Source organism: Copidosoma floridanum, unplaced genomic scaffold (genome assembly GCF_036245765.1).
Source record: "Copidosoma floridanum isolate Cflo_tuat_1 unplaced genomic scaffold, Cflo_Japanese_pri ptg000029l, whole genome shotgun sequence".
Classification (NCBI taxonomy): domain Eukaryota; kingdom Metazoa; phylum Arthropoda; class Insecta; order Hymenoptera; family Encyrtidae; genus Copidosoma; species Copidosoma floridanum.
In genome coordinates, this window is record NW_028321906.1 from 9363047 (window position 1) to 9388669 (window position 25623).

At 40.1% G+C, this 25623-nt stretch overlaps 1 protein-coding gene across 1 annotated transcript; it reads left to right on the forward strand.

The window, feature by feature from the left end:
• Nucleotides 1-440: 440 nt before the first annotated feature.
• On the forward strand, nt 441-23518 carry LOC106644687 (uncharacterized). The gene is made up of 3 exons (XM_014360313.2): nt 441-1679; nt 14020-14558; nt 22719-23518. The coding sequence occupies exons 1-3, from the start codon at nt 1526-1528 to the stop codon at nt 22923-22925; spliced, it is 900 nt and encodes a 299-aa protein (XP_014215799.1). The 5' UTR covers nt 441-1525; the 3' UTR covers nt 22926-23518.
• The last annotated feature ends 2105 nt before the right edge of the window (nt 23519-25623 follow it).

Sequence of the window (25623 nt, forward strand, 5' to 3'; positions counted from 1 at the left end):
TTGGGGCCCCAGCGCATTTATAATTTTGCCCAGCCAGTGCACACTCTTCGTGTGGTACAACGCATCCCTCGCCGCAAGTTTCTCTCAACTCTTCGCGATCTTCTCCCACCCTTCCATCCCCATACTCCTTCTACCCTTGCCCTTTCGCCGCACCTCCCTTGTCCGTTCGTGTTGTATAGTATATATACCTGCACTTATACAAATACACATGATGCCTCTCCCTTCCCTCTCACTTCTCCTCTAGCTAATGCAGCGGTGAGTAGCGTTTGCGCGCGCAACGACCCCCACTGCGTTGAAACGTGCTTATTCTGTAGGAAGCCAGCTATATGGTCGGTCGGAGAGGGTGGGTAGGAGGGGGAATGGTTGCTCGCGTATACGCGGTGTGGAGAGCAACGTGCGCGCGGGGGCAACAGCAGAATCATTACCAAGCAGGATCTCGAGAGAAGCGGACGTATTTTCGTGTTGGCTCTCTTTCTGTGTCCCCGTGTGTTTCGCGCGATACCCATAAGAGTTCTGAACGAAGTCAGTTGTACGTTCTCTCACATATTTGTACAATAGAAATTGTTTCGGCTTCGTTCGCGCGTATCGCACATTTTTTTTCCATACAGTGGTGTGTACGTGATATTTTTACACTTTGCAAATTTGGCAGATACATTGTCGTATCTTGCACAGTTCGGCATTTTTTTTTTCTGTAAAAATTTTTTTCTGTTCTGTTTTTTCTGCACCTCAGTTCTTTGGCGTGTAACGAAGAGAAATACTTAAAAAACTGTGATTTCATCTTGCTGTTTCATTGACGCGCATTGACATAAGTTAAAGTCAACTGTGTACACATAAGCTTGTGCAGTGACAGTTGTGCGACGATACACGCAAAAGCATTTACTCTGCATTTTTGTCTTCACTATCAGCTGAAGCTCCGTAATACTGACTGACATTTTGCGGGATTTTTTTTATTGAACTCCCACACCGTACGTGCCATCAACCCTTTTGACGCTGGACAATCAGACCCAAGTACATTAGAGTGAAACATTAGAACTTTCGAGTGTAACTCGCAATTTTTTACCCCGCAAAGCTCACTTCAATTAAAAAATCAGTGGAGTGTACAGCTAAGGCAGAACCTATGGAAAGTGATCCTTACGAAGATCCGCCCTATAGGAGATTTCGCAGGTGACTTTTGGATACTTGTACACCCAGCATAACCGGCTCCAGCAAGCACTCAGTATACAAACACGGAAGCGCGTGCGCCTAAGTTCAACCACGTGCCGCGCGTAATCATCAGATCACCGACACGTGTTCCACACAGCACGTCAGTGGGAAAAAAGATACAAACTTTTGCGCTGAATTGAGCTGAGCGATCGGGATTGGAGAAATTTAAACTATAAGCTCGATCTTAGATTAGAGGACATTAAACTCGGACTTTCCAAAAGTGCGAGTGTGTTTTTGACTGTTTGAGAAAATTTAAAAAATACGTACACCACTGAGACGTTTGGATTATTGAAACTTTGACCAAGTCGAATTAGAAACAAAAATGGCCATCCCTATTACGAATCCTTCAGATGAAGAGGAGCTTTACCGCGTCAGGCAACTGTATTTGGAAAAGCTGTTGCTGGATGTATACAAGGCACTGCAGAACATAATGGTCATCAGAAGCGCCCAGTACGAATACTTGCAGTCCAGGAACCGTGAGTATTTTAGAAAAATTTTCTCACCTTTATTATTATTTTTTTTTTTTTCAATTTTTAATTAGGGTATGTCGTGTGATGAATACTTTGAGTACGACGTGATGTGACAAATGTTACGATACTTGAGGTGTGCGTAATATGAATCAAGATAGAAACATTTCTGGGGTGCACTTTACTTTTGGTATCGATTTTTTTATTCTTTTTTAAGATTTTTGTGCCACATAATTAAAAATTTTTTATGAAAAAAAAAAAAAACTACAAACATTAAGCTACACTGCCCATTGGTGATTTTTTTGTTAATTTTCGTGACTACGGACATTGCTAAATAATTCTAATAACATGAAAAACCATGAAGAATTTAAAACAATACTTTAAATTTGATAACACCCCTAATCAGTATCATAAATTGAAATAGATATTTTTATATAAATATTTTTCAACATTTATAAGTTTGGAAAAGTTATGCAAGTGATTAAATAATTGTACTGAAGTAAAAACGGTTAGTTAAAAAAAAGAAAATAAATAAAGGGTTTCATAAACCATTAAAACTGAAGTGCAACTACATTGTACGGCAATAAAGTATAGCTTGTTGGGAGTTTTTTCCACAAGCTATGACAGGAGTAAACATATTCAGTATACTTCTCGGGGAAAACGAGTAAGCTAGAACTTAACTAAATTTTATAATTAAAAAACTCAATTTTATAAATAAAAAAATCGAAAACATGAATTTAAAAAAAATTTAATCTCCCCATTCTCAGCCGCGGTCGCGTAATACTTGATTAAGTGCAGTTGAGCGCGGGCGGTTAGTGATCATTGACCGTCGATCGACGGTTCCCGCCCTGCACTGTAGTGATTATTATGCGCTCATTACGTGTCACGACAACGACCGTCAATGGCACTTCGTGAAACATGAGCAACACTTGATCGATTCAGTGAGACAGGAAGCAATAAAAAGTTCTACCGTTGCGTGTTCGGTGTGTTTTGTGCGGTAAACATCGGCGCCAGGTAGTATTTTAATTACTTACGTCTAAGATAATGCAAATGGTTTGTTATTGTTGTTAACATAAAAAGAGCAGGTTACTCTATGCGAGACGTAATGAGTTATCTAATAGTCAACGACGCGTATTCGTACACTTGACTTTGGCATGGATCGTTAACGTAACAAGCGCTTTTTTCTTGGTCATAGAAAACGAGATAGAAAAAATATTATGCACGCATTTAGCGACGCGTTGTTTTGTTGAATAATCAAGTATTAACTTGTTCCTGTAACAAACAGACCGCAGCTTTTTTCTTGCAAGAGACGAGAGGTATTGAAAACGCGATGAGGACATTGACACATCGTACAGTAGTATTTGGAAACATTGTTTATTTTCCATGTGTTCAGACACTAGAAGTGTAAAAGTTCCTTTTATGGCGAAAAAAAAATATTTCAATTAATGATTAAAAATAGTGAAAAAAATTTTTATTTGCTTATGCCAGTGCAATCAGCTGTTTATAATGATAAAACTAGCTTTTTTTTTTTGTAAACTCTACAACCTTTTTTTCTGTACAATCTAAAAAAAATTTAAATTGGATGATGTTATGCATCATACATCATTGCAATGAAATTAAAGTCAACGGACACTTGAAACAAACTGAGCCATCGAGTTAAACAAATCATCACATCAAAACACTAATCTAAAAACACTTTGATTCGCCGTTTTATTACGTCCCAATATGCAGCCTCATCAGCAAAACCAATGTGGAATCTCACAGTTTCTCAGCACTAGTATTTTTTCTCTTTCAAGACCACTGTAAAGTCACTGATCTCAAAACTGTCCGAACACAAAAATTACGGATCGGTGCGCAAACTCGTGAAACGTAACAGCAGTCAAGTGATTCACGCGTTCTTGAAATTCTTGCGCCTCGCTGCCGAGCTCCAAATAAGAAATAATTGCGCAAGTCTATGAATGATTCAAGGAAAACGCGCGCGCTCCGACAACAATGGCGGAAATAAAGAGCCGAAGTAACTGTAGTTCACGCGGAAATTGACAAGTTGCCATGTCTATGTTTGTAACGTGTGCTGTTTTTTTTTCTGAGTCCAAATCAGTTTTTGAAAGCTGACGGTAAAAATTGTTTTTTTATAACATTGATTCGAGTGCAGCATTGTCTTTTGAGCTACAAGAAAAGCTTGCTCGTAAGATAGATACTTCTCGTAAAAGTAATAGATAGCAAAAAACAGGTTTTCCAGTAAGTACAATCGATCGCGTAAAAATGCCAGACGAAGAAACACGAGCCGCAAAAATACCTGGCCATACGGTGTACGGACAATAAAAAGTGCACTTGGGGAAATCAAATTTGTCCTGAGGCTCGACATCGAAAAACCGAATGCTCCGCAGTTCGCTGTTCACATTACGGTTGTATTATTTCGCAAACGACGCTAAAACTCCGCCGAGCGCGATAATTTATATCCCCATACTCTTTTTATCTCACACACACTCTTTCTCTCAGGTTGTATACAGAAAAAAACACCAAAGACTGCAAGAGTGCGCATATATAAAAGACGAGAGTACACAGAAGAGAGAGAGAGAAAGAAAAACACATGTAACGTGTGGGTGTGTGCGAAAAGATATACATATACACACTGGGTAGACGATGTCCGGCCGTGACCCTGCCTGGCTTCTCGTTTTTCTCTTTTCTCCTCTCTTTTTCTTCCTTCGCTTCGTTGGATCTTGTTCGCTTGCTCGGTTGCTTTCATGCACTACTCCGACCTATCTTTGCGAGTCGAACGCGTGTGCGTATGCATTAAGTTTGCACACATGCACATGTCGCGAAAGATGAACAAGTAGAAACGAGAAGCAAGTTGACGGAACGATGGTATAATATATCATATTAGGTATCAGAAGTAGCGCAACTGTATAATAATAGCAGAGTCGGTTCAGTATGATAAAGGATGTAGAGCCACCCGTAAAATCTTGCGTGTATGAATTCGATTTTTCTTTATAGTGAGCGAATAAAAAAGGACACACAAAGTATATAAAATACTACTGTGCGTCTTAATATCTCCCGTTGTCGTAGAAACCGGAGCTTTGTTTCGAGCTTTCATTTATTTCTTTTTTTTGCTCGTCCGAGTGCAACCACGAAAGGAAAGTTATGTCAAGCAGTGCACTTTCTTTTTAGCTTCTTCGAGATATGATTTATGAGGCTGACTTTGTATTAAGTTAAGAATCCAAGTAATATGTCGTTGGTAGACTTAAGTTGTTTTATATGTAATATGTCTTTTACTTGAAGGTGAGGGAGGGATGAAAATTCAAGTATTACATTTGTCAAAAGTGTAGCTTTTTGTACCTTCAATATTTTGATGAATTAAAAAAAAAAAATAATAAAACAGAGGGAAAACTTGTTTGTTGGAAAGATTTTTCTAACAACAGATGAGGAGTAATTGTCCACCATAGGTGTGCCGAATCTTTTCAATTAATAGAAAAAAAAATTTTTAATCCAAGTTTCCATACGAAAAGTGTATCGACAGTAAAATATTCTACAGTATACTTAAAAACACTAAAATATCTAAACTTCTGCTACTATACTTTGTACTTATTTTTAATATTTTTCTATTTTGATGTATGCATTTGTAGTGTGGCCATTTTTTCCACAAGACTCGAGCCTATCGAACTATGAGCAGTTAGTATAATTAAGATCACGAGTCCATTTTTAACCAATAAACCGCTAATAATAACACCTACTGAAACTGATATTAATACTCCCATCTGGTAAAAACTGTGATGCTCCGAATAGTATGGAAAAAATAATGATTGCAACGATTCCCTAACCTCCTATTGCTTTTTCTCGTCAAAGCTTGGAGCTAATTGGGCAAAAGATATATTATGTTGATTGGGCAATAGGGACGAATGAATTCACATTCCTTTTTTCCCTTTACGTGCAGAATAACCAAAACCACGAGTTTATGGCTAGTACACCGAGTGACGATACTCATATATGTACAAAAAAAGTCTTCTATTTTTGCATGCTGGCACGGAAATAGTGCCAAAAAGCTCATGCACACGTTCTGAGGGTCAACAACCATATAGTTACGAATACTCGGGACCAAGAAAAGCAAAACACCGCATTCGAAAACACCGAGGGCGCAGATACTCGCTGTTGCATCAGATCTGCCCCCCTGCTCTCCGACGCACAGGGAGGTTTGGTCTCTTTTTCTCTCGCCCTTCTCTCCCCGCAGCTCCTTCAGGGCACATTTATTTATAGAAACAGCTGGCGTAAAAGCCCGACCCGAGCCAAGAATTTCGGCCCTCGTATTTCACTTGATTTTCACGCGTGCCATCCGCACCCGTATTTTCGCATGGCTAGAAATGTGCCTATGTATACCCATCACGGCTTCTCGCGTTACGTACATGTTAGAAAAGCCTCGAAGCCTCTCACCTCGTCCGTCGCTCTCGAAGAGTGTCAGCGGCAAGTTTCCTCGAGTTCCTTAGTACGATCCGCCGACTGATTGATTAAATGATACTTTGCGTGCCGAAGACAACAAGGATGATTTTTTTTATTCTTCTTATTTACTGGTAGCTGCAAAAATTATTTATAAGGCCGAACTAACATACAGCCATCCTGACACTGCGAAATAAGAGGCTCGATGCATAAAATGAGACTCATCGGACGGTGATTGACAGATCGCTACATTTCTGAAGTAAAATACAGTTTTTACATTATCGATTCGTCAGCCTCGCTTAACTCCCTTGAATCGCAAAGGAGAACGAGTGATCGACTACCTCATCCCCCTCTTTTCAACTGCCTTAGACGTCTGTAACTTTGATCACAGTAAAATAGTATATGATCTTCCCCGTGACGTGTATTTTCGCCCTCGATCGAGAGAAAACGATCATCTTATGTTCCACTCAGTCATTTTTTTTGCATCCTCACCCACCACGAGCTGCATTATTTACTCCAGCTACTCCACACACACTCTTGCACAAATGACAGCAGTAACAATAACAAAACTGAGGAATGTCCAATGACGATGAAAACGCACTTATAGGCTCTCCAAGTTTCATGAAACATGCAGCCAACTTGTTATTGCGGAATCGTATTCGCGTATATAACCCACATCAAAAATTCATCCTACAGCGTCGCGTGGACACTGACGGAGTATTTTTTTATCTTTCTCTCACAAGAGGGAGGTGTGCATGGGTTCTCGGTGCGTATCGATCAATTTCGTCGTTGTTTTCCCTTTGCCAGGCCACTCTACCGCGACTTGCTTTTCGCGGTAATACGATGAATTTTTGATGATCGGATGATTATCAGCTTGCCCTGCGGTACCTGATAGTCATTAGCTATGTACTAATACAGATCGATTTTTTCGATTTGTATTTGTTATGTTTAGTATTCTGACGTAGCGACACTTAGCCGGAAAAGAACAGCGTTACTCGTGGTGTCAGACTAGCAAAAACTAATCGACAAGTTTGCAGCCCTTAAAAAACTAAGTACTTATGTTGTCCATATACATCTGTCCACGATAGCATTTTTTTACCGTGCTAATAGTACTATTTCGGATTATTGCGCATACAGCAATTACACTGCACGATTTAAAATACTTGTACTCGCTAACTAATGAGAAATTGATGAGTACACTATATTACAGCTAGAATTGGGTAGAGAAGTGTAAAATATTCATCAACTAATCACTATTATCCACGCGTCACGTGAGAGTTTTTCCAACAGTTTGTCTCTCAAGCATATAACAAGGCACGTTTTTGCGCACAGCAAGCAAAAGAGCGATTAGAAAAAAAGAAAAAAACTTACATCGACTGAATATCAATCGAGTGCATATCGCTTTTGTTGACGATTACGTATGCAGCACCAAGTTGTGTTTCCTTCGTTTTTCCGCTAATGTTCTCTGCGTTTCTTTATTTTCCTTTGTTTCGACGGGAGTAGTGTCAGTACATATACACACATACACTCGCACGGGCGTAATTAATGCGCAAAGGTAGCAAAGTGAGCGATCGCAACCAGTCGTATTTATGAGTACAAAAGATACAAATACGGGAATCATCGCATCGGGAGATAAAAATGCGCACTCGAGCGATAATAGCAGCACCTTGGCATCTTCCTTCTGCCACTATTATACCAACCATCATTCTCGGTGGAAACGCAATCTTCGCCTGTGAACAACGAACAGACAATTTTTCCAATCCTTACGGTCGTTGTTGCACGTATGAAAATCTGAGTGTGCAGAACTAATCAAAAAAGAATTGAATGTCATGGGTACGTAAATTTACGGCCACGTGAATTTTCAAGAGTCTCTCGGAAAATAAACTTGATATTATATGTAAGAAGGTAGGAGTAAGAGGAAGAGAATATAATACATGCACGATAAATTACTGCGCGAAGATATGCGTATGGGAAGAAACGCGCACGAATATCATAGTTGTATTGGATTTGGCCGTATAATATACAGTATAGCTCGTATCTTTTTCTCTCTTTTTTTTGCATACACTTTTCTCATCTCCAGCGAACGTGTATATGCTGGGAAGAAGTTTCAAATTCAATTTTCTGCAGGGGATTCTGCGAATATAAAGAGTCGCTGGGAGAAGGGAGCACAGGTCTATTCCATGGGAAGACGAAACGCGGGGGTCCGACGGATAGCTCACATGCAATAACGGCAAGCCGAAAATCGATTTACGCTGGACTCGAGTAGATGTTTACCGAGTGGTTTGCTATCGGAATTTTTCGTTTTCTTTTATTCAGTGATAAATCGATTAGCATGATTGCACCACTTCTCAATTCAACAGCAGTACTATTACGTTTGCAAATTAGCCTTCGACAATCGATCATTAGTATGTATCATATCAACCCACGCGGAAAGTTTCATCTCAAATAGGCCGATTTCGTAATTAATCGACCATCACACTTTATGGCTAGATAAGAAAGTGAATTTTATACGAGCAGTACATGTAACATACATTTATTACGTGCGCAGCTATTAACTCTTTCTCAACAGAAAATTGATCACCTGGTTACACACGTGCGTGAACATGCCTTATTGTTCTAGTAAAAACACGGAAAAAGTTAGTGAATCGAGTCACGCTCGATCTTAATGCACATGAACACAAATTCATAGAAGACAGTAAATGGAGGAAAGATTCTACGACGAGCATATATATTTCATCAACAAAACACTGTACTATCACTCGCAAACCGAGCACGTCATCGTTTCCCTAAGCCACAATAAATAATCGGATGAAAAAAAGAGCGCAATGCGATCGACAGAAAACATCGACGCGACCGTTTCGCGCGACGCAAACAAACAATGATTCCCCCACTACGATTAGTGTAACGAATAGAGAGACAAGAAAAAAAAAAAAAAAATTCAAAAGTGAAAAAAAAAGAAATAAGCAGAAAAAGGAATAATAAAAAAAAAGCGAACGGACGCACACACACACACACATACGTAACTTGCGCCACACGCATGAAGTAGTGCGTCTAGGTACTTTCTCGCTCGCGGATGCACTTTTTGCACACACATACATACACGGGACAGGAGGCGAGAGGAGGCAAGTGTGGCGGCCTTGAGCGAGGCTCTTTGTGCTCGGCTCGGGAGATACCAGGCGAAGAGTAGCGCGCCAGCGAAAGGACAACCAGCGCTGCTCGCTGTGTGTACAACTATACTTGCTGCAGCTATGCGCGCGGCGTGTGTGTCACAAGCGGTCAGTCAGTCGGTTGTATACGTGAGAGTAGGGAGAGCTGGCTCTGTCACTTGTATGCTGGGCACTGTACATCGATGATGATCGAGAGGGAAAACAAGGCTGCTGCGCTGTGGATGAGTAATTAGAGAAAGGAAATCATCGATCGGTGCAGCGATTTTTTTTCGCATAGCGTATGCCTGTGTACTACTCTTTTTTTCTTATTTAGTATAATGTCCATTCGAAGCACAGATCCTAACTCATACGAAACACGTTGTGTCCAACGATGGCGTCATTACAAGCGCGCGTTGTTATTTAGAAGGATTGCGAGATATAAAAAAAAAAAAAAAAAAGCTGCGCAGTTAGCTCCTGCTCGGCGAAATCGGTGAATCATAAGTGCAGTCGCGTGGACCGGATCAATTTTCCGTTAAGTACAAGTTCTCGCACTTGGCTTTTTCGTTTCGTGGAATCAACGAACGACGCTCTGCAATTGGCCAGCATCGTCCGTAGAAATTAAAAAAAAATGGGGTAGTGGAGGGAAAAGTGAGAAAAAAGGGTCCAAAGACAAGCGATTACTTTTTTTTTTGCAGGTGGATAAAAAAATATGAATCTGAGATTTCTGATGTAGGTACAGCTGATTTCTTATAATTTCGTGTTTTTAACTGTACTGAGTACCAAGAAATGGAGTGCTGATAAAAAGATGCTCCATCTTGTGTTCATTGTTATTTTGGAAGATCTATCTTTGAATGCACGTTATGACGTATCGAAAGATTTCTCCAACTTCAATGCACGTGCTGTATTTCGAATCATCCATGTAAGAAAGAAATAACTGTTCACCGAAGTAATTGGATTTTTTTTTCAATTTATAGTGTCCCAATATCCTTCGACGTATCAATTACGATGTTGTACCGTTACACACTCAAACCGAAGTGCGGTTGATAAAAGTGACGCGAGTATCGCTACAGTACAAAGGGCCCGGTTCGCGCGTGCGATGCAGTTGTGACTCACGTGTGCTCTGACACACGTGTGCGCTTTGGTCTACCTACATAACACACGTTCGTTCTTATATGCGTCGAAAAAAAGGTCTCGATTACGGTGCCTATCGTCTAGTTTTTTTTTTCACAAACGTACGTGTACTAAAGACGGTCTCTTTTCCAAGTTCAGGTACATGCTGGTATCTGCCACATGCGCGCACACTCTGCTACTGCACTTTTTTGCGAATTCAGATAGCTCTGCCTCTCTTTTTTTTCTCGTATCTTTATAACCCTTACCTTCCCATTTGAACATGTGTATCTCTCTGTCTCTTATTTCGAGGTCATAGGGGCTTTACTTGTACATTTTTCCTCTGATCGGTCACAATTAAAATTTTTTTTTTTTATTTCCATCGGTGAGCGGATGAATCAGTGTGTCGCTTGTTTACGCGTAGCGTAACGTAGTACATTGAGACAAAAGAAAAAAATCGTTGAGTGCTGTAACGTAATCTCTGCAAAGCGATGCAGAGAAAACTTAGTTGTCGCATGATAACAATATGTTATGTGTTGGTAATAGTATAAGTGGCAGTGCAGCTATGTATAACGTTGATTATCATACCACTAACATTTGAGGTAATAAATAGGTTTCTCCGTACGATGGAGTATAATAAAAAAAGTTTAGCACTATCGGGCGAAGCTAGTACTTAATTTTTCCCTTTGTGTCCTATTGCTGCCATTTCCCACGTTTTTTCATTGCAAAAGGGCATTTAACTAGACGCATCGGCCAAAGATAACCATATCATGGAGGAAAACAATAGGCTGATCGATCGCAGGAATTAATATCAACAAAAAAAAGTCTGGAGAGGAAAAAGGTAGGGTGTTATAGGAGCAGGCACATCGCGTTAGTGATCAGCGAATTAGTGACGATTAAAATATTTAAGCGTACCTACATGTGCATGTGCACATACGTATACACTGCACAATGCGGCTCGGTCATCTTTGTTCCCACTGTAATGAGTGTATGTATAAAACCTTAAGTTTATATATAGTATAAATTGTGAGTATATATGTGTGCATGCATATGCATGTGTGTGAACGTGAGAGAGAGGCGGATTTTCTTTGTTTCGGCGAGCGATGCATGGCAAATTAGTCGTACACACGTAGTACACACTCGTGCGACTTTTCACCTATATGCTTATATATATATATATATCGGTACAAGCTGCTTAAGCGACACTTTATCAGATTAATATAATTTTTCCCTACGCTCCAACTCGTCATCATCAACTCCCAAGTTTGACATCTATTCTTGAGATTGTATCATTAAATTTTTATTTTATTTTTATTTTTATTTTTATTTTTTTTTACACAAATAACATATGTGCGAGATGTTTCCTTTGAAAGTGCAAGAACGTAAAAATTAGTCGTGCAAAAGAGAATCGCGTATCACCATCATCACCACCATCATCACCATCATCATCATCATCATCATCATCATCATCATCATCATCATCATCATCATCATCATCATCATCTAATGTCAAGGACGAGATCAGTAAAACTTACACGTTATCATGGACTCACTGGCACCCCGAAAGGTTGCTCGACCACTAAATTGACAGTTGCGGAGCATTTTATTTAATTTACTTTCAGTGGTACATGCATTCACGTAAAAGAACTCGTTATATTAAAATTGTGCGTAGATACTTGGTTATCACGCAGTAAGCAGTTTGTCTTTTAAAAAACAACATTTGTTGTCTGACCATCGTTGACTTGTACTACTTAACCCCCAAATTAACGATTTTCGTGACTGAAAATGATAATGCTTGCTTGTTGATACTTTCTTGCTAAATTCAAGTTTCGTCCCAAAAAAACGAGTGTATGCAAGAAAGAAACGCGTCAGTCCATACATCTTGCACAATGATTTGACAGACTTCGTAAAGCTCCAAAGCCGCCGACGTAGAGAACGAGACAGATCTCGCGGTGCGTGACCTGTAAGAGCGAGCTCGGTCACGCTTACAAGTATATACATTCCGTCTTTGCCTCGCTCTCGCGAATTCGCCCCAGATAAAAGTAATCGCTGTGGTCAGACGCGCGGTCTGCCATAGCTCAGTAGATAAAGTGCGTGCTGTCTCTTTTTTCTAGTTGTGAGGGTATAAATACGTATACTCGTCAGATAAGAGTTGTCGGTTTTAGTGTGTGTTGGTAACTCTTTCGCGATGTATGGGGGAGATGAGCCCACGTTCGGTGCTTTTTTTTTAAACATTCACGATATGGTGGACAGAGTCGGTGCGGTTTTGTTGAATCGCACTTGTATGCGTAGCCTATTACAGTTTCGAAACGCGAGCAGTTTATGTAAATCAAGCTTTTTTCTCTTTGTCTAATTAAATCAATGAGACGATTTAGAAAAAACTCTAGTGTATACATTTATTACAACTATGCTGTGTCTCTTTTTGCGGTCAAACAGAGCGTTTTACGGTATCAGCGTTTAACGAGCAACGCGTGAGGAGATAAATTTTTTTATCGTAGAGAAAAAAAACCTGTGGTGTTGTATACTGCAGCGACGACAAAGAACCGCGCCATGAAAGTGACGAAAGTTTATTAATAGGACAGGGTGGTAAATCCGAGGTTAAAAATATATACACATACACTGGCTCGTTGAAACGCCATAGAGCGAGAAACAGTTCGCGGTGGGTATGTAATTGCGGAAAAGGAGGTCGAGCCGAATAGATAATAAATGCATTCGTGGAAGGAGAGGCGCTCACCGCGTTACGTTTTTACAGCTGTATCCATCTCTGATTTTTTTTCGGCCTCATAAGTAAGCATCGCTAGAACGCATATTTATGGATATACAGCTATGCGTGTAATAGGCTTTATCGGAGGTCATGGCGCTCGTACTTATCACTTCTGCGTGTGCTGGCTCGCTACAAACTATCATTAATCCAATTTTTTTTCACATAAATACGGATGGCTTTTTAATCAGTTTTATTGTGGATGGATCTGATTTATAATATCTCGACTTGAGTTTATGTGATGCCTCGCTGTACTTTGTATTTGTGAGCGTCTCTACAAAAAATTCGTCAATACTGACACTCACTTCATTATTTTTAGGATGGTAGTTTCAAATTTGTAGTTCAAGCATTTTACAAGTATCAAACAGATTGTATACAAGTGTGGTCAGACATGTCCAGAATTCAAGAATAATGTTTCAAGAAAGTCTTTATGGCCAAACAAAGTAAAACATAAAAAAAGCATAGAATAAAATAAATAATAAAATTGTGATATGATATAAATATTCAAAGTTTATAATAGAACAATAGCACTATACTTGATGTGCACGCAAGGTAACCATAAACAAGCAGTATTGTTGTAACCTTGTTCACAAAAAATTCAACATGAAAAAGATAAAATACAACACATTGAAAAAGGGATTTTTCTAAAATTAGATCACATAAAAATGGTAGTAGTACACATGCGAACATTAAAAATAAAATTACTGTGCTCAATAATTGTGGTTGGAAAATGATATTTTAGATTTTAATTATTGTTTATCGATTGAAACATTTCATTTTATCATTTTAACTAAGTAACAAACATTTTTGCAAATTCTTTTGCATGTGTATGAATGTCGAACTCAAAGTATCTAAAACATAAAACGCTTAGCTCTTCTAAATCTTTACAATTTTCATGAACTTACAGCTCGACTACCACGCCGACAGTCCTCGGAGCGCGAGTCGCGCGACCAACAGATGTTGCTGGTTGACTCGGACCTCTCGCGACTACCACTGCCAGACCTAGTGCTCTCCGCCATGCAACAGATGCCACCACCACCACCCCAGGTGACCTCCTCGGCACCCAACAGTCCGACCCGCGACGCGACCTTCCAGTTCCCTGAGTGCGGAGGCATCGCCAGCAACAACACCAATAGCAACACCCACAGCAACAGTAATTTAAGCAGTGCAAGCTCACTGGAGAACATAATTGCCGGCGCCAACATATCGGCTATGATGCCATCGGCGATGGCACCGGTGCCAAGTCCGAGACCAAAGCCCCGTAGGCGCAGGCTAACGTCCGAGGGATCATTGCCGGACAAAGCAGAATCGAGGCTTGAATGCAGCGCCACACACGGTAACTGCTGCGTGCACCATCTTGCCAGTAGCCTAGACGAGAGGGAGTGGGCGACCGTAGGGGCTAATCTCAGGACCATCGCTGACGACTTCCACGCAGCTAAAACCAAGGTTGGTTGACTTTTTTTTTGTAATTACGATTTTGCAAAATGTATCATGTACAGTTACTAAAAAAAAAAAAAAAAAAAGAATTATACTTCTCCCTACCTCCAAAATATTTAAAAATGAGTATTCCGTTGTTCTCGTCACTTCTCGTGCGTCCACGGAGTGTTAAAGAGCATTCGCTCAGTCCGAAAGGGTTGTTACGTTTATGACGACAACACGTTTCTCGCGACAAGTAGACGAAGAACAAGCGAGCCCTTTAAAAAACCAATGACCCGACAAATGAGATTTTGCCACGTCAGAATATGAAGCCGCTACAGTTCGTGAGAGAGGGAGAGGCTTTAACGGTCTTCGGAACGAGCTTTTATTGTGCTCCGTGTACTCTCTTATTAGCGCGACTCGTGCCGGACCTTTTGCGTGCCTTGCTCGTCGTAAATGAGCCCTAAGTGCAAAGTACGGTAGCGCGAGCCGCGCACAACACATACACCTACTTATGGTATATATCTCGGTGGATTCATATTCCATGATATTGTTGCGAAGCTCTACACTAACTTCTCAAGCTACTGTAATTTCCGATTTTATTGCTTTTGGGCTCGGGATGATTTCTACGAGAACGCGAGAATCCGCCATTGTTGTATTTCAGTAATTAACTTTATAGAGGGTAAGGGTTTTATTTGAAAAAAAAGCTACACATTATTGTCTTCATTATTTAAAATGAGTAGAGTATTATTCAACAAAACGACGATCAATAGAAAAAATAGGAATTGACTAGAACCTAGAAAAAAGAGAAATTAAATTAAAAAAAAGGAGAAAAAGAAGACGAAGAACACACAATAGAATTTAAGTAGAAACAGTCAGTGTCTCGTCGGCGTGGCTTATCAATTAAAGCTCCTCCCTTCCGATCCCCGCGGTGCTAAGAAGACAAGAAGAATAATGGTTCTTGGCTCTTAGAGGGGAACCCGGTAAGGGAGGGTCAAGTCTCATTGAAACGGCGAATCTTTGAAATTACTCGCGAACGATCCCCCCCCCTCCAACATGAAGAAGAGAGAGATTTCTTCAATTTCACGGCTGTCTTCTTTCTTGCCCCCTTCCTTCGATTACCAGCACTTAAACAGTAATAATTAGACGCCCCCAGGATTAGATCGTTCTCGGGACTTTTCGAAGGCAAGCTGAGCGGAGTCTCCGGGATTAAAACAGATAATAAAAGTACAAGGTGAACGCTACACTCGCCCTCCTTTCCATTTCTTGTCTCTTTTTTTTCTTCACTACGTTATTAACCCTCTTGTACTCCACAGTGAGTGTGAATCATTGTAGATTGACCCTGTCAGTTTGAAGTCGGAAACATTAAGGCTACCACTCACTCTATTGTGTAGTTCAAAGAGACTTTTTCATCGGAAATGGGGATACTTTCTCATTTTCTTACAAACGATCCGCGTTTTTGGAAATAATTGGTCGAATGAATTTATGGAACTGGAAGCGGAGAACGTGCAAAACAGGGAACGTAGACCGATAATGCATATTTGATCGACGAGCTGCTTATAAGCCACAACATGAGTGAGGGGCGACGGGGTGGTGTATCGGTACTTTGTGTAATACACAGTCCCCGTGGTGTTGATATTTATGGCACCCCTGAGATCTCCCAGGGCCAAGGGAATTCGATAATGCAATGGCTTAGGTCGAGCCTAGGCATCAGCTGGCAGCAAGTGTTTCTCTCTATCATCCCATACGATACAGAAGCAATGTATCGGGCGGGACGCGCTCTTCACGGGAAAGTTGAATTCTGTTATATAAATATACGGAAGGCGCCGATTGACTTATTGTACTTATTGACTCACAGAGGCCGTCAAATTTCACGGAATCGACATCTTAGTGCTTCTTACGTCGAAATCATTTCGTTTTCGCGTCGTAAAAAATGTGATCGATACAACGCACGCAGTTCCTGAGCGGATTTAATTGCATTGTAATGGCTCATCCGAGAAGCTATACGAAAGTAAAACCCATCATCAGTTGCTCGCACTTGGTATTTTATTGAATAACGACGGCATGGACGAGTACAAGTGCAATTAGCCACGCGAACTTTCTCGCCAGAAGCTCACGCAGCTCTCCCGTTCTTTCTTCGTTAAGAACACGTGTCACTTGACGCTGTCGTCGAACGTGAACAATTTTCTCATTTCGATCGTAAAGGGCGTGAGCGACGTTTTTACGACAGGCCCCACATTCAATATCTGCGACTAACGGTTCACGCAAAGGTATACATTAAACACTAAAGCAGCTTCTTCGACCGACAGTTCGGGAAAAAATCACAGTAGTGTTTTCAAGGCCCAGAGTAATTACCCTACGCCACCGTACCAAAACCTCCTCGGCTGATCGTTTTTCTTGTTTGTTTGCCGCTGAATGCACGTTTAAGTCTAGTACATACACCATGTATAATGAGACAACTTGTGTGATGTTTCACCGTCTGTCGTGCATGTACACTGTTATTATCGTTATTATTACACTTATTATAGTCGCGTGCAAAATAAGCGCTAAGTAGTCGTCGGGGTACTTTTACGATTTGTTTTGCGTTAATGCACGTATGCGTGTATAATACAGGCGCGTCACGGATACTTAAGCCGTAAGGATATAAGCATTGTAACGACTCGGAAACAGCAGTTTTGGAAAATACCCAAAGTTGAGAGAAAGAGGAGAAATAACAACAGTGAGGCCAACGATCGCCGCGCCTGTTTGCAAGAATCCACAGGAACAAATTGCTTGACGCCCAAACGCATAAAGTGCAGTTGTGTTCTTTGTTTCCTCGTTTCAACCAGAAAATCGTGTAGAACTGAGCAGATGTCTATATTTTATTTTATCAGCAACTCCAACTGAGTTCCCTAAGAGGATTGGAGTTTGGTAAAACGCACATATATAAATTAATCTAAATAAATTCTTGTGAATTTTAAATAATTAATACCATAAACAAATTAACACTATATTAATATGTTTTATGTGAAGACATATACATATTCCACACCAAGTCTTAAACAGAACTTGAGTTTAAAAACCTATAGCAAGAAAAAATTTCACTTTGCCTTTCGACCTACAAGACTAGCTCATAAATATGTCGTTGACACCTTTGACTAGAAAATATATGGCCAGGTAGATACTCGCACCAATGTATGCTTGACTATCACAACGACAATGTCATCAGTAGGATTAAAGTAACGTGTTTTATGATGGTACATATGCACAATATCTACAAGTATTTCGCTCAAACTGATTTTTCCTGCCTCTTTCCACGAATTCACTGTCAATCATCTATTTCTCCGTCGTTTCACTTGAAAACGGTGTAGTATACAATGCGCGCAGCATATACAATCTACTGTGAGATGGAAGAAGAGAGTGGAAGGGGGGGTTAGGTGTCATTTTCGCGCTACTGTTTACAACTCCCAACTCTCGTTTCCCCCGGTACTCGGTGTATTTGCCCAGTCAAGTGGAAATCGAGCAGCTCGAGTCTTCAAGGCGTCCCGGAAACTGCATGGAGAAAACGACTAGATGCCGATATCTTTCTCTCTCGAGAGAGTAGCTCCTTCCACTCCCTTTCACGCTCGATACTTCCTCGGTTGGTTATGCGTTCCACAGTTAGGTGGAAAACTTTGAAGCAATGGGGAGTTCGCGTAAACGCCTCGCGCCGAGGGGCGGGTGTATTGTACGTACGTAGGGCGTTTTGGAACGAAGATTAATGAAACAGTTCTCTCGGTGCAAGCTAGTGAGCTGCCTAATGCGTCGCGTCGTACGTTGGGTGTGTGTAGTACGTGATAACGCTGTTGATTTTGCCGAATAAATGGATGGACATACGAACACTCGAAATGCGGCTAGAGGTGATTAATGAGTATTTGGAAGAAAATTCGTGATAAAATTTTCATCAGGTCTGCTAAGGCTTATTTTAAACGGCGGGGGAGTATAATCATCATTCCCCCTGATGATGCGAGAAAAAAGGTGGCACGGCAAGTGAATCACACGCGGGTGTTATAAATCTCGCCGAGTTTGTTTTCGTAGTGGCCTATGGCGTTCTGGCACGGGCTGCACTTGCCATCGAAAAAGTCAAACACGATTAACTCCTTGCGAAATTAGAGCTAACGCGAGCTGCGTGTATTTTCGTCTGCCTTGGCTACACTGTGTACTCCCCCTTTTCTGTCTTCGAAGGAAAGAGAATCAAAATAAAAGAATCAAACGAAAACGAACAGCAGAGTGCAAAAGGGTAAAGAGAAAAGAGGCTCGTGCATGCACGTTGGTTCAGGGAAAGGGGAAAGATGTCACGCGCAAATAAGTCTCGTATTTGCAAGTCATTGAGAGAGATACACAAAAATTATTGTAGAGTCCATCGTGAAAGAAAATTGTAAGACGTTTGAGTAATCAATGCTCCATTGAGCGGACAATATTCAATTTTTTTAACCATTTTGCTAACAGGCGATAAATTAACGAAGGTCATAATAAGCTCATCCTTAAGAAACAAATGTAATAATGTAATAAATGACTGAAAGATAATAAATATAATCATACGAATGCCAATATATTCCAACATATCCCATAAATTCTGGCGTGTGAGATGGTACAAATACACTTGCACAGTGTGAATACCGTAGTATGGATATTATTTCGAGGAATGAGATGCTAAAAGTAGCTTGTCGAGCAGAGCCATAGGGAGAAGACTAGAGTGTGCTTATGTGCCGTCATATGTGCCCCCTGCATTTCATTTGGGTGATGAGTGTTTGTGGGTATGGACGCGGTCGTGCGAATGTACGTGTAAGGAGAGAAATAGGTAATTGGGAGAATTTGAAAAACGACGTGAAAAAAAGAACTTGTTCCGTGTTCGAGTTTGGAAATTAAATGATCTGTTTATGAGACTGTTAGCGTCAGGTTTTTTTCTAATTATTATTACATATTCTATAGATCTATAGATGTCTTGTTGATAAATATTGAGAAATACAACATGTTATGTCGTTACCATTATGTTGAAACAAAATAGAATATTACAGTTTCCTATTTTTCTGATGTGAATTTTTTTTTAAGGGCCATGTTTAAGGTGTATAATTATAAGACTTTCATAAATTTACGCACTACAAATTCATTATTAGTTTCTTCTACAAATACTGTATCCTTTCTTTTGAAATTTCATAAGATTCACAATAGAGATTCACGTCCGGAGGAACAATGGCAAGTCGCATCTGAAGGACCTTAAAAAATCCTCCCATCAGCAAAAGATCTACTAGCTTTATGGTAACGGAGCAAAGTGGAAAGGCACATGCGAGCGTAAACCACGGAGTGACACCAAAATCAGGCTCCTTAGCGCGCGTAAATCTCTTTAGGCGGCGCGTGGAAAGGAGCGACGATAAAGACACACCACGTACAGCTACCTATACGCTGTGAAAGACGAGCGAGAACGATCCCTTTCCGTCTCTTTTTCCACTCCCTTCGTAGAGCCTTTACATATGTATGGAGGGGAAGATGTAAGCGAGCATGTAAACGAGGGGCCCTTCTTTAAGCCTATGTATATGCAAACGTGTGTAAGGATCGGGTGAGCAGGAACCAACCCATTCTGCGAGGATATTATCTTCAATTATCTTTCCATGTGCCAGGAGGCTCCTTTTCCCTATTCCACGCTGGGATCACTTACGCGTATCACAACTAGGTGTACTCTGTCGTGTCGCTCGTTAATTAGGCGTACCGAACGTGCGAGCTTCTTAATCGCGTGCGTGCACAAGGTGGATATACAAATGAGATAGGGGAGGCGGGCTCACGTGAGTGATTTTTCGCCGTCATTTGGGAGCAAAGTGAGCGTAAAAGACGCGCGTGAAATATGTTTGAGGTGTAATGTATTATTCGCGAGACTCTTTTTGCCATTTTGTTTCTAAATTGCAGTACTGCAGTACTCAAACTATGTCTCTTGATAAGAGTAAGAATGTTGAATTGTACAATCGATCAATTGTCCGGTATAAACCAACGTACCAGGAATATTTTATTGCAATGTATTCATATCAGATTGCTAACCTATGTAAAGCTTTCATTCAAACTTTGACGTTTCATGACTAGTTGTTTAAATGTATATACACATCATAATCATTTTAAAATGGGCGTAAGATCGTTGATTTAAAAATCAGGACGCTGTTTCGACTACGATTACCGATTTTTAAAGTTATCTGCGATCCTTAAATTCAAATTACAATTACGACCCAAGGTTTAAAATCTGACTAATCTTACCGAGAGAGAGGGACGCTGAGCTGGGACTGCTAGAAAACAATGAACTAGACAAATTTGTGATTTTTTTTTTCATAAACTCGCTCTCGGAACAATCAAGATCGATACCTAACGAGTCCTCAAGACACCTTCGTAAATACATGCACTCATACTTAACACTTTCCAACTATCCCAACTAGTTACGCACACACACCTTGATCGTACAGCACCTCAGGCCTCTTTTTTTCATCCACCTAGGCGCAGCACCTCCCTCTCTCTCTCTCTCTCAACTGGGTTTTACTACGCTTAGGCTCATAATTATCCTTGCGCAATGACTGTACATACAAGCACCCATGCCCCGTAAACTCGTAAAGCCTCGGGGCACGCGCGCTCACGCTCTTTTACACCGATCCGAGTCCATTCGCGAACGATCTTTGCGCCATTACGGCTCTTTGGATGAGGAATATGCTAAGGAGGGGAGTGGATAGAGAAGGCTCGTACTCATGCAGGGACTTTTTCACGCATTTAATCCCAAGATTGTACACGGCCATGTTATTGTATTATACGCTTGTGTACGCGTACAGTGTCGCACACTTATATCTCCTTTTATAAGTATATATTATGGTATGGATTTATTCGAGCGTAAATTAACGTAAGAGTTTTGTAATTTACTGGTGTAATCTGTATGTGCAGCTTGTACAAGAAATATATGTGTTATGCGCTCGTTTCCAAGTCTTTGCGAGAATTAATTGGAAAAATTTTTGTGACAGATGGAATATCGGAACTCTTATTGGAGTAGGTCGATTAAGTGTAGTTAATATGTCTACATTTTACGGGACCAGAGTAGCAAAACTGATACTTGTCAGTTATAACTTTATTACTAAAAAATACATGTATACATCTAATAGTCCTAGATTTTGATGACTGAGATAGTAATACTGATAACAAAGGAGCTTTGTTCGAGAAAGCTAACGGCATTGCGGCATATCACCACGCGGGCAATTTTTCCACTACTTTTTTTTTTTTTTTTTAACATAAAAATGCTTTAAAGGAGAGCATTCACATAACATGTCTGTAGCTATAAATAGTGATTTCTCTGCTGCACGTGTTATCACGCATAAATCTTCATACATGCCCACCAAGTAAATAATACGACACTCGCCCGCATTTTCGTAATACCGCGCAATAGTACACAGTATTCCTACTCGAAGTGATTCCTTATGCAATTAACGGCCTCCCCCGACTACCCAGTAGATATTCAATCGACCGTGCGATTTTCTGTGGGTCCCTCTTTTATTTATTTTCGTCCATACACATCCAAACGTCCCACTGTGCTCTGGAGAAAACGGAAAAGCAATCTCTCGTGCGCGAAAAGAAACTCCCTGGATATTAATTGACAACGAGCGTACAGTGCCATAATTCTCGTTTAATGTGACTTTTTCGCACTCCCTGGCCATGTATCTGCACGATAATCTAGGCAGTTACGTGAGTATACAAAGAAAACGCCATCCGACTCTCTCGGGATTGTGACGAAGATCGCAGGTCGAAGGGTCGACGTGCGCAAAGTCGTTTTGTTTCGCACTTTCGTGGGCGGGCGATAAAAGTGATTCACGATTATTAGCGGCTTCTTCGCGCAGGACAAATGGTCTCGATATGTGAGCACTTTTTTTTAACCTTCCTTTCCAAGCCCATACACTCTTCTACGTTTAAGTCGCACAATGTTAAATAACATGATCCGTAATAATTTTTTATTTTTTATTTATTAAATTGAAGTGTTTGAAACCTCTTTGACCCAAGTGTGATGGTCATGTTATGACGGCCTCGTACGACTGCGTAGGACCTCAAGTCCATAGTTAGTCAAATAAATTATATTTTATTTTATTCCATACATGCGCTGCACTGATAATTTGTATAACACCCGACTAAAGATTTGTCCCGTTTGTCTTATTGTTGCAGGACGCCGAAGTAGAAAAGTCAAGGCTGCCATTCATCGGGTCGAGCAGCGCCACCAGCTTGGCGGACGTTGTGAGCTCAGCGCACAGCCCAACGACTGGATCGACGGAGGGCTTACTGTCCTCGCTGATCCCGGCGCCGTTTCGAGAAACCCTCTGGACGACGATAGCCCTCTATCTGGGTTGGCGGCTGGTCTCACGCCTGCGATAGGTTCTCGGCTGCAAGGCGCCTCGCGGCCACGCCCTTACCTCTCCGTGCTCCCTTTTAATCGGACCCCGTGCTTAGAGCACTGCTCAGGGGAGACGTTCGATGAAGGAAGGGAAGATGCTTGCTTTTTTGATGATATTGGTAATCAAAAATCAACGCGATCAACCTTTGTTCCGGTCGCAGCCGACGCTGGTGGTTTTAAGGATGGCCTCTGAGGGTGAGGCTTTTCTTGAAAGAAGCAGAAAAAGAGAAACAGAGAGAGAGAGAGAGAGAGAGAGGCTTCGATACTTAAAAAGATGACGAGGACTACAGAGAAGACGTCTATTGCCAGAGAGAGGAGGAGAGAGAGAAAAGTGGTGAGAGAAGATATAAGCGAGCAAGCTCTCTGCAGCAATACTTCTTCCGATCGTGTCTTTTACTTTTTAACTATTGTATATACGCGCTCATCGTCCGCGGCTTTCTGGTGCTCAAGAACACAAGGCGTCCGTTTGCCCTCCGATCTTATACTAGTAGGATTGTTGTTCTAACGTCGATGTTGGAGGAATCAAATTCAAAATCGACGGAGTAAGAAATTAAATAAAACAAAAAAAAAAAAATCAAAATTCTGGGTGCTCGTGCACTTGAACACCAAAGGCCTCGGCCCGGCCATGGCGTGCCATCTTTTAGCGCGATCTCGTAGACGATAATATAGTCGAGAGCAAAGGTGCGGGAAACGAGCCTCCCTTACGAAAACTCGCTTTTTGCTTCGACCATGTGTTTTCTATTTTTTATTGTTTTTTCTTGATAAACTTTTTACGCGATTCAACAAAGAAGTAATTATTATGATTAAAGAAGTAATTATATAACCTGCGCGAACTGGACCGGATGAGGAAGAGGCGTTTTTATAAATCACTGCGGTTTGTCTGAAGCGAAGCGAACAGAAAAACTAAATGAGCAAGGAATAAACATGTAAGTTTAATAAAAGTAAAAATTATAAGTAAAAAGCGTCGGGAGTTGAGTAAGGAGCTAAGAAAGAGATCCAAAGAGGACTTGAATCCAATTATCAAACGATGATCTCATTACGGATAAACAAAGAGAATTTTTTAAATAAAATAGTGTGACTGTAATGAAGAAAGATAGAGAGCGAAAAAAGTTATAGATAGTGGAGGATGCAAAATAAATAATAAATTTTTTATTAGACCAAGCGCTTGGGCGCTCAATTGACATGTGGTTAATTAAAAGTGTTAAGTACACTATAGACATAAATTAGTATTTTGCTTTTTGATACTTTCGATTTTTACGACGATTGATGAGAACAACCGCCTTTATACGTGCCAGCGGCTCAAGCTAGTGTGAATTAAATTCTTATGTATATACATAAGTAAATTGTGATTTTTTAAATATAAATAATTATACATATTTATAAATATATGGATAAACATATGGATGTATAATTTTTTAAGAAAAACTTTTTTTTAGTAATTATTTTTAGTATTATTTTCATTACTGTAAAACAGCCAATAGTTGCCATTTAAGAAAAAAAATTAATAATAATTGAAAAAGTATATATAAATGAGTAACCCTGACGTTCGCTGACATGTATAAACGCGCTGTAACAGCTTGTACATATAAATACAATTTTTCAAAACTTACAAGGAAATGGGGGACGTAGATCGCGTAATTAATAACAAATATTTCAACAGAAGTTACTTCTTTTATCGAGAAAAAAAAAGTGTGCAAAGGAAAGAAAAGAAGAGGTAGCGCGACGTTAATAATTGTGTATAGAAAGATTTTAAAAAAATGACTCTAAAATATAGAAAAAAAGCAAACGTAAGTCGAAGTTAATTAATTAAAGTAGATAATCGAATATAGACCGAGGAGCGCGGCATCTTGGATTGGCATTGCCGCGCGGCCCGTGGACAGTTTTCAAATGATCTCCGGTAGCTTAGCTCTTAGTGAGGCGCCTCTCATCCAGCTGTGTTTTACGCATTTGCTCTTGGAAGAGAAACGTCTTTTTTTCTTCTCCCCCCCCCCTTTTTTTGTTTTTATTAATGTTTCTCTCCTCTAACTTGTTGCTTTTTTTCTCTCCTTTATTTTTTTATTTTTTTTTATTTTTTATTTTTTTTCTTTATACTCATCATTATTACCTCCCATCCTCTCATTCCTCTTGTTCGTTTTCGTTATTATATCTCCTATAAGCTTTTTCGATGTACGCCTGTTCTATATCTGCTGTCGATTAAAAAAATTTTTCAACAAAATTTATAGTAATGTCATTAGTTTCAACGATGGTTATTCAGATTTACAATAAGTTTTAATCAATTTTCACATAATAAGAAATAATAATTAAAAATGCAGCGTTTTTTTAAATTTGTCAACTTTTAAATTATTAATCAGTTTACAAAAAGAAAAAATTCTGTATTCCGTGCTTTAACATTGCATCACGACGAAGCCATCGAGAAACCAAATCTTATCTGTATTTTTAACATTAAAATTAATATATAATATACAATCGTACCGTAAACTTGTCTCTTAATATTTCAGTGTGTAGAAGAATAGTATTTATTTAGATAATATACTACCCAACTCCACCACTATCAAAAACGAGGCAACGCTTCCTTAAAACTCTTCTAGTTCTCAGTTTATTATTGGTTTACCTTCAATCATTTTTTGTCAATGCAATTGGCTCATAAGATCATATCAACGAATATGAATACGGTGTTGT

Bases quoted from the DNA above. Each gene is read 5' to 3' on its own strand.
- LOC106644687 (XM_014360313.2), top strand. From the start codon at position 1,526: ATGGCCATCCCTATTACGAATCCTTCAGATGAAGAGGAGCTTTACCGC. The intron at 1,680-14,019 runs GTGAGTATTTTA...ATGAACTTACAG, and splicing joins ATACTTGCAGTCCAGGAACC to CTCGACTACCACGCCGACAG. The intron at 14,559-22,718 runs GTTGGTTGACTT...TTATTGTTGCAG, and splicing joins TCCACGCAGCTAAAACCAAG to GACGCCGAAGTAGAAAAGTC.